The 10,384-nt window shown below is 50.1% G+C and overlaps 1 protein-coding gene across 1 annotated transcript; it reads right to left on the reverse strand.

The window, feature by feature from the left end:
- Nucleotides 1-668: 668 nt before the first annotated feature.
- LOC120712441 (probable methyltransferase PMT15) lies at nt 669-5,743 on the reverse strand. Its single transcript, XM_039998222.1, has 6 exons — nt 4,803-5,743; nt 2,393-2,603; nt 2,009-2,309; nt 1,490-1,888; nt 1,263-1,340; nt 669-1,163 (listed from the first exon to the last, which is right to left on the reverse strand). The coding sequence occupies exons 1-6, from the start codon at nt 5,586-5,588 to the stop codon at nt 941-943; spliced, it is 1,998 nt and encodes a 665-aa protein (XP_039854156.1). The 5' UTR covers nt 5,589-5,743; the 3' UTR covers nt 669-940.
- Between the last annotated feature and the right edge of the window lie 4,641 nt (nt 5,744-10,384).

The following is a 10,384-nucleotide window of genomic DNA, read 5'->3' on the forward strand; positions in this document are numbered from 1 at the left end:
GATCTTGGAATCATCTGTTGCTGCTCTCATTACCTCCATAAAGTATTTTTTTTAAAAAAAAACTACCTCCATAAAGTATGATGAGTTGTGTTTGGCTGTAAGCTATTGGACGCTTCTTCCGTTCTTGGTACAGTCTGGGTATTGGGATCAGACCTGTTAGGTGGCCTCTGCTGTCCCGTCAATAGGCTGTACCTAATTGAATTCAGAGGCCCCAATGCTCCATTTGGCCGTCACGTTGGTTGAGGCCTTCCTCTTCACAATCTGGGACCAGAATTGCGATCTTTCGACCATGTTTGGATGGCACCTGAAAAAATTTTCATAAAAATTTTTCGGTGGTTTGACCATTAATTAGGAGTATTAAATAAAATTTAATTACAAAATCACCTCCACAACTATAATACTATAGCTACTGAGACATTTTACCCTATGATTAGAGAATGATTAGGCGCGATTACTGTAGCATCAATGTAGCCAATCATGATGAAATTTGGCTCATTAGATTCGTCTCAAAAAATTACATTCATCCGTAAAAAAATTTCGCAAATAAACTTCATTTAATACTCTGCATGCATTCGTCTTTTTGTGAAAAAAATTTCTTCTTGTCATCCAAACACGGCCGGGATTTTGAATCCGCCACTGGCACAGGTTAAGAGAAAAAGATTCCAGGATGACTCACAAAAGTAACTTCCACTATTTACCGCTTGGCACAATTTGACGATTCGAGTAAAAACTTTGCAGGGAGCTCCGGTGTTTCACCCTTCCTTCAATTGCCCCCTTCTACACCTCAAGAGACAAATTTCCTATCTAAGAAATTACCGTCCGAAAAGAACAGCATATATAAGAACGTAAAAAAAAAATACTAGCTCAAAGGAGCTAGAAATGGCGACCCAACGACGAAAAATGTGCTTATCAACATACAGGAGTTTACTTCACGTTCCTGCTACTGGTCTTGGTCCTGGGCAGTCCAGTACTTCTTCACAACCAGGAGGATCTTCTCCCTGACGAGCGGGCCGTCCTCGTGGTCGACGATCTGGCTGTCCCACCTCATCCCGTCCGCTACGCTCTTGACCTTCACCAGCATGTCCACGTCGTCCCTGATGATCACCGTGCCCCGGGGCCTCAGGATCCTGTCCATCTCCAGCAGAATTCTGTCCATCTCACACCTTCCGGAAGCAAAGAGGAGGCGAAAATCAGTACCAGGGGCAGGGGAACACGCCAACATGTATCAGTTGCTGATGCAGGTTCGTCTGCAGTCGATCTACCTGTTCTTGTACAGGGCGAACACCGAATCCGCGTGGATGAGATCGTAAGTCCTCGGGTAGGTAGACATGCCCTCGCACCTGCAGTGAATGCAGCAGTCAGATCGCGAAACCGACCGTGGCGCAACCACGCCACCGACAGACGACAGCACGCCGTCGCCATTCAATCACCGCCACTGGTCGCCGGAGGACCATCGGCCCAGGCAAGCCGCACGAGCCAGCGAACTCACCAGTCCTGGTAGCTCCCGATGAGGCCGCGCTCGTAGATGGCCCCGAGCGTGGTCGTGTTCCCCACCGTCGGGACCATGTTCATGACCCACAGGGGGTCGCCCGCCGCCGCCAGCGCCGCGGCGAAGCCGCCGAGGCGCGCGTTCATGTCCAGCACGTTGCGGTACCGGCCCTTCTGCTCGAACTGGCTGACCACCGACTTGTAGTGCCGGACCCTCCGCCGCCACAGCTCCGTGTCCTGCGCGAACGACTTGGCCGTGACGCCCCTGATGGCGCCGCGGGACACCCTGGGCGGCACCGCGGTGAGCCGCTGCGGCCACTTCTTCACCGTGCCGCCCGCGACGTCGCTCGCGCCGGAGACCTCCGGGAGCGGCGTGATGCAGGCCTCCATCTTGTCGTACCTGCGTACGTGCGGATCAGAGATCACGGTCAGTCACAGGCTCACAGCTACGCATGCATGCACAACTTGCTGCATCACACAATCAGGTTGATTTAAGATGGGGGCAGTGGTGACTTCGTACCATGCCGCGTCGGGGTTCTTGCCAGAGCAGAAAGGCGGGGACTTGGCCGCGGCCTTGCGGGAGGCCTTGCAGGCGACGTGGTTGTAGGGCTTCTGCCAGACGGCGATGTCGCCGGCCTCCTTGACCTTGGTCCAGCAGAGGCTCCTGGCGACGGCCTCGATGGCCTGCTGCTCGGCGTTGAGGTCCTCCTTGGTCCGCTCCCACCCCTTCCAGTACTTCTTCCAGTTGATCGGCGGGCCGGACAGGATCCAGTACCCTCCAGACCGCAGCACGCGGTCAACCTCGATCAGGTACAGTCCATCTGCACGCACGCACACCGGCGGCACTTGAGGGGATCAGCGTTTGGACAGGGTCAGAATTCAGAGAAGCAGGGGAAGGCTGTACCGTAGAGTTGCCAGGGGATGAGGCAGCGGGAGCAATGCGCCATGTCGAAGGCGCGCGCCGGGTAGGTGAGGCGGTTGGACGCGAGGACGCCGATCATGGCCGGCACGCCGCGCTCCAGCGCGAACTGCACCTGCGCCTCGTGGGAGTCCCGCGGCGCGAACGACATGGCCAGGATGTCCCGCGACAGCAGGTACGCGCCCCAGCTCGCCACCTGCAAAACGGCGTACGCCCGAGTTAGGCCGTGTTTAGATGTGTAAAAGCAAAACGCAAATTTTTTTATAAATCGCTTGCATGGTGTACTAAATGTAGTTGAAAAATAAATCGCCCGCATGCCGGAACACCGAAGTCCTCGTCAGAAACAAGCCGAGCACACCAAAGTCTTCTGCCAAATCGCAGCAGGCGCAGAGGTGGCCTGTAGATCCGCGGGAAATAACGTTCCGTGGTGAACTCTGGGATGTTCTACGTGCAACTCTCGTTAGCAAATTTCTGCTCGCAATCAGCGCGAGTAAAACAAGTTCACCCTTGTGCATATGGTTGCACGTGAAGACGGAATATTTTGCAAAGTACAACAGAGCATCCGCGTTACCGATAAAGAATAAATTTGTACTTTGGGGTAAAAAGTGTAGAAACTGGAGTGACACAAGTGCGATCTTACTATTACTAATTGGAGGCTCCTTTCGAAACCTAGATCTTACTATTACTAATTGGAGGCTCCTTTCGAAACCTATAGGTGAAGCCACCTAGGATCCTACGTGGACAGTTTAAAAAATAGAGAAATTCTACAAATTCTTACAAAAATTAGAAACATCTAGCCATCAATTCGGCAACTGTAATCATAATAGCCATTGGATCTTTGATCTTCTTAATAAATTACCCACCTATGCCATTATGAAAATAAACAAAAGTAAACCCCTAAACATGTATCTGATATTACCCACCTCTGTCATTATAAAAAATAATCTAAAATGACCCCCTAATATTCATATAAATTATCCACTTATGCCATTATAAAATAATACCAAATAATCCCCTAATATTTTATATATTATCCAATGATAACATAATAAAAAGTTAAAATAAACCTAAAATCTGAATCAAAATTATATTATTATAATAAAATCTTAAAGCACATCAATATAAAATTCTAAATTACTATTTCTATCATTATTAATATATTATTTATGTTATTATTTATATAAAAATATAGTTTTCATGTTGTTCACATAGCTCAAACAAAGTGTTCAATTAAATACATATCAAACATATATGGATGTGTGATGCAAAGTGAGAAAAAAATGTTAGTAAATAAATCTATGTTATTATTTATATAAAAATACTAACCACATGTGTGTGTCACCATATATTCATGTATAAGAGAAGAGATAAAAATATTAATTTTCATGTTGTTCACATAACTCAAACAAAGTGTTCAATTAAATACATATCAAACATATATGGATGTGTGATGCAAAGTGAGAAAAATTATTAGTAAATAAATCTCATATTTTTTACAATTACATAATGGTGAATATATATCTTTACAGTATTAGATTAAAATATTTAATTGATTAAAGAGCGTGAGATAGATAATTATTAGATATCTCTAACTAGACTGTGCGGGAGCACGGGTTGATAGACTGGTGTGTTACAAAGTGTATGCAAATGGCGAATACTACGTTTCTGCAGTTAGAACTGCTTTAGCTAGAGCTTTGGAATGCCACCTTGAAAACCCCATAGGATGTTTTTTTTAAGCAAACCATAGGATGCTTGTAAAATCGACTGACAAGCGACAAACATCTTTTCCATGGCTGTGTTCACTTTCAGCAAACTTTACATTACATCGAAACATTAAATATAACAAATGACACATGCATAGAGTATTAAATGTAGGTAAATAAAAAAAACTAATTGCATGGTTTTGATGTACGTTGCGAGACGAATCTTTTGAGCCTAATTAGGTCATGATAGGACAATATTTACCACAAACAAACGAAAAGTGCTACAGTGTACAACAATGTTTTTTCAGCTCTACAGTGTTTTTTCATGGGAACTAAACAGCCCATTTCACCAATGCAGCCTCGAAGTGGGAAAACAATTAGAAATTTCAGAAACTAGTACTTTCAAGGGAACAAATCTCGAAGCAGTGCTCGTGGTAAAAATAAAAAATTTCCCGATTCCAACAAGACAGTCAACTACTCCTATGTTTGGTGGTACAGACATTGCTTAATTGGACTGTGTCCCGTAGAGTATTTGGTTAAAGAAATTGATTGCGACTAGAAAAATCCTCACAGTTCCAATCCTGTCAGTTTGCCCATTTCGAACCATTTGATCCCAATCCACTACTTATTTCTACGGATCTTATTAGCTGCAAGTAGTGGAGCTTGAGTAAGAGAAGGATGGACGTACGTACCCCGCATCCGGTGTCGAGCGCGGTGCGGATGGAGCCGTCGAGGAGCGGGATGATCTTGGCAATGTCGTCGATGTAGGCGTCGGCGCCGTTGGGGAACATGGTCCCGCCGCCGGGGAACCTGAGCTTGTCGCCGTCGACGCGGATCCAGTTCTGCACCGCCTTCTCGACGGTGAGCTCCTTGTGCGGCACGTTGGCGAACCAGGCGACGTCGCGGCTGGCGGGCCAGGGGAACGGGGTCCGGTACCCGCGCGGCGCCGGGACGAGGCACCGCAGCCGCTCCCGCTCCGACGCCGGGCAGTGGCGCTCCCGGTACACCAGCCGCTCCCGCGGGTACCGCAGCGACCGCTCCACGTCCTCGCACGGGGTGTACTCGGAGTACCTGACGGGGCACGCGGGGTACCTGTACCTCCGCGGCGACGCCGGCGACGACGAGGAACCGGAGGAGGCGGCGGCGGATGCGAGCGAGGCGTCCGCGGCCGCCGCGTGGTGCGCGGAGAAGTCGAGGGCCCGGGACGGCTGGGAGGGGGAGGCAGAGCGGGTCCTGGCGCGGGCGTACGGGGCCTTCTTCCTCGTGGCGGGGGCGGCGGTGGTGGTGCAGGCGACGGCGGTGGCGATGGAGACGGCGGGGGAGTCGGACGGGGAGGCGAAGCCGCCGTGCTGCCAGACGCCGAGGAGGTAGGAGGCGGAGCAGAGAAGGAGGACGGCGACGAAGGGCAGGAAGGTGGGGGGGCGCCGCGCGGCCGAGGGCGGGATGTGCAGCTTCGTGGCCGCCAAGCGGACCCCCATGGCGCCTGCCCTGCCTGCCTCTCGCTCCCAGTGCAGGGCAGGAGTGTGGTGGGTTTAGGCGGCGACGACCGAGGAGGCGGGGGCACGCCCGTATTTGATTCGGATGGCGACGCTAGCTAGCTCATGCGGTTTAGACGCCGACGGGAGGTGAAGGTGATTACCGGCGGAAGTAACAGTAACCTTGACCGCGCACGCCTAGTTCCTAGCGCTGAGCTCTTCACCTTTGTCAGCCGCTGTGGAGCTCCCATGCTTCCAGCTGAGCTCTCAACGTCACTACCGAACGGTACTAGCACTTCACAGTGAGCACGGAGTCAAACACAGGTAGTATGCGTATGTGTACTCGTAAGAAAAAGAGTGCCGTGTTTAAGGCGCTTCCATCTATCGGGTTCCTGCACCCAGGGAGGGAGGAAGACTGGAAGAGGAATGAATGTTAATGAATGTTGGGCCCGTGACGGCTAGCGCTCATGTGACGAACACGCCGCATCTTGCTCACGTTTCGCTGCTTGTCTTTACTGAGCCCCGTTCGCCCCATACGGAAAAGTAGCGTGACGCCCTGGTTTGGAAACGTCCGCGGCGGATATATCCGCCGAGCCCCCGAGTGTATAATCAACGTTAAACAATGGCTAAATGGCTAGATCTGGTTTCCATCCTGAGGTAGTGTTTTTTTTTTTTTTGCGACTCCATCCTGAGGTAGTGAGACTGTGAGAGATTAGAGTAGGACGGGAACGACGGAACGGGAGGCTGGTGGCGCACGTGGGTCGGGTCCGCCTCGCGAGTCAGAGTATTGCCGTCTGCTGCAGGCAGGCTGCAGCCGGAGGCCTGGCCATCTATGGCGCCTGCAGGTCTGCATCAAGGACTCGGGTCCTTTTTACTGGCCCGGTTTGCTGCGACAGTACGGCACAAAGCGGCCGTAGAAAGGCCTTCCATCGGAACGGGTAGCCCCCACAGTAATCATTGAGACGTTTTAGCCTAGCCCGGGGGGCCAATCAACGCGGCCGCCAGGTCAGGCTCGACGGTGGCACACGACTACTACACAGTACACACTACACGACCACACGAGCCGTCAGCAGCAGCATCGCGCCCTCGTGGTGGCACCTCCCTTCCCTCCAGCTGTCAGCTGTGCTGCTACTGGAGCCGGGGACGCGGAGGCTGGCCCAGCCGGGGCGAAAAAGGAGTTCGTCCTCTTCGGCTGTTGCACGCGTTCTGTAGAGTGTACTACTGGCGTAGACCGTCGGGTGCTGCACAGCTGCAGTGTTGCTTCATGCTTCAGGGGCCTGCTGCTGATGGGTCGGAATTCGGCACGTACGCTACGGGACCCCGTGACTACAGTAGGACGGTACTGCAACCGTCTAACCGGCCGCTGTGTACCTGCACCCCCCGTGTGGACGTGCGGTGAAACTGAGACCGGGCCGGGAGGTTCGTTTCACCGTGCGCGGCGGCGCCCCCATGGATGGAGGAGGAGGAGGTCGAAAAGGCCCTGTAGGCTGTGGAACGCTGTCGGCACGATGTTTCCCGCGCAGGCGCCTGATGAGGCAACTTGACGCGTCCCACAAGACGAAATGATATGATATGATATGTAGCAGATCTCTGCACGAGCAGGGGGGGGCCATCGTCCCCGGGCCGAGCTTGCACAGAGGAGCAGGAGGGGAACGAAATGGAAGGAGGACGAAATGGAAGGAGTTTGTAGGCCGAAATGGCGCATCCTTGTAACCCACCTGCGTGGCGGGCTGGGAGGAGGCCGCCGGAGCCGAAATTCCGCTGCGGCCCAAAACTCCTTACCTGCAAAACCAGATGGGCCCAACAGCAACGTGCCATGGCCCAAAACCAGTGTCTCTCTTTGTTTTTTAAGACGCCCAAACCATTCTTCACCAGTCCACCGATCAAGTGCCGTATCATATACGAGCGTGATGATTTCTAAAGGCCCATTCCTGTTGATTATTTTCATGTGCTGGTCGTTTAGGTATTACACTCGTGTTGTTACTTTTTATTAGCACCTACATAAAAGTCCTAAACTGTATATATTCTTTCGCCACTGCAGCAGAAAAGAAGACTTTTGCAGACGCGGCCAAACTGAGACAGGGTGGCGTCGGAAGAAACTAAAATCAAGCCAACGGGTGCGCTCCTTGCTTTGCAACTGCTCTCCTCCGCTTGACTTCCATGTTCGGTTCCAGTCTTCCAGAACCCTCCGCGTTCCTCTACCTTTTATATTGAACCTGTGAGAAACATCAGCCCTAGTGGTCAGACTGGAATTACGTGTCAAGCGAAATAAACAAGGAAATCCCATGCACCGCACCGCAGAGACTTTGACGCCGCCGTCGCCACTTGCGCCTTTGGAACCAGGCAGAGGTCGATACGACATGGTCCCGTTTTAGAAATATATATGCTCCGTAGTATAAGATACTGACAGCGTGAGGAACGTGCCTGGTTATTTTATACGCTCAAATAAAACATCTCGCCACGTCGCCAATCTTGATCTTCGATTGGCCGTGGTCCAAACCGGTGGAGGCCATCTTCGTCTAGATCATTATCTAGCACGTAGTGACATCTTGTTTTGCTCCGCGTACGCACACAACGCAGTGGCTGTCTCGTTTGTCCGATTTTTCCCCGCAGAAAAAGAAAGGGGCGCAAACATAATGACAGCCCAGCATTATATATATAGTTATATGGCAGTACTGGTTTTCTTTATATGGCAGTACTGGTTTTCTCCATTTACCTAAATACCAGAAGACAGACTAATCTGTTTGGAGGGAGCTAAAGTTAAGTGCTAATAATCGATGCATAATTTGTGGCATTGACCCAAAAAGAACGACAAGTACCCTAGAATAATTGGGAGTGGACGCAGCTGCATCTCCAACTCACCATGCATATATGCATTGGCAGTTTGGCACAGGTCATATATATATATACACACACACACCTTGTTCTTCAAAGTTATAGAGTTGACTAAAACGGCCAGATCAGTCGTAGGTGCCAGCTGTTAGCGTGCATTGTCCTTCGCTGACCTGTCAGCGCCAGCACACAAACATCCACGGCGTGACCCTCGCGTTCGTCCGGCTGTCCCGTCCCCCATGGACGGAGAAAACGTTGGGCCGGCCCTTCTGTCGAAGACATGAGTCGAATGAGCAGCGAGCCACGCTGTTACTACGTGGACTCTAATAAACTATGGAGCCATTTGCGGCCCACACATCAGCCCGACGTGGCCCGTCCACATGGATAAGTACGTTTTATCAAAAAAAATTAAGAAAAACATACGTTGCCGTACTAGCATTCAGATACCGGAGCTGTGATTTGCTCGGCGATTTTCAAACCGGCATGTGTGATGCCAATGCCTAACTGCCTGTTGTCCTTGTTATTACGAAGTAAATAGAGCATCAAATCTTCTTGATCCGCGTGCAGAGGGCACATTATTTTTGTCTGAACAAAAACCACGGAGGATACGTAGGGTGTGTTTAGTTGCACTCCGTAAACGCAAAAATGCCGTAAACGCATTAAAGTAAAAAAGAATCTTGCTAATTTGAAGCATTAAATGAAGTCTATTTATAAAACTTTTTGCATGGATGGACTGTAAATCGCGAGACGAATCTAATGAGCCTACTTAATCCATGATTTGCAACAGTGATGCTACAGTAACCATCCGCTAATTATTGATTAGTCATGAATTAATTACCATCATTAGATTCATCTCGCGATTTACAACTCATCTGTGCAAAAAGTTTTGTGAATAGACTTCATTTAGTGCTTCAAATTGGGAAGATTCGAAACGCAAAAAATTTTTACATTTACACCCTACCGAACTAAACACGGCTGTAGTATGGAGTGGGGGGTGGCTGTGCTAAAATAGAGGTGCTAAAATTTAGCTCTAGATGTGGTAATGGTACTGGACATAAGCTAATGAGAGCTAATCAAGTACTAATGAATTCTAATAACTAAGCAGCCATTGTAATTCGATTAACAATTAGCTTATATTTAGGCTAACTATTTGACAAGTAAAAAAAGTGGGCTAAGTTTAGCCCCTAAAATCCAAACACCTATATATAGAAGTGCAACTATCTTGGATTAGCCACAACGGTGGCTTCCGTCGATGCTTGAACCAGGAGAGAGAGCGTTGGGGCATCGAGTCAAACATTGCAGCACCAATGCTTGAATCCAACACAAAATGGGTGCGCCGAGGCTAAAAGCAGCAGCGTGGGTGATGGATTGATCTAACAAGTCAGCCCCACTACTACTCAGCATCGACACTTCGCCTGTGTGCATTTCAGATTTCACGACATCAGCGGAGATGGCATGGGCGCAGGTGGTTTCAGCATCGGGGCCACTCGGGGGAAGGTCCTCTGCGGTGGACTTCACGGTGACTTTATCACCGACATGTGGGCCTCGGCGCCATCAGGCTCACATATCATTGGCAAAGTCATTGTCTCCATGACTATAGAGAATCTCGAACTCATTGTGGGTAGTCTTATGTTAATCTCCTTGTTAAGCCATCTTTCTAATACTAGCTCTTAAAGCATAGTTAGCTATAGAGTGGCGCGCCAAACGGCCATTTCTCATTCGGTTCACCAACTGCAAGTTGAGTGGCAGGAGCCATGCCACGCTGCACGCCCTCTCTCCGCTCAGAGGACCTAAAGAAGATCCTTCGCCAAAGTTCCTAGAGTAGCCGTCGCATCGAACTTTCGGTTTTGTTCGGCGCCTGCGCCTCTGTGGCCAAGAAAGCAGTGCGCAGCTCCCGCACTGGGCATCCGCACTCCGAAGCAGAGAAGCTAGGCATTGGCTTTGGAATGTGCCTCCAATCCAAAAGA

This window comes from Panicum virgatum, chromosome 1K, assembly GCF_016808335.1.
Source record: "Panicum virgatum strain AP13 chromosome 1K, P.virgatum_v5, whole genome shotgun sequence".
NCBI lineage: Eukaryota > Viridiplantae > Streptophyta > Magnoliopsida > Poales > Poaceae > Panicum > Panicum virgatum.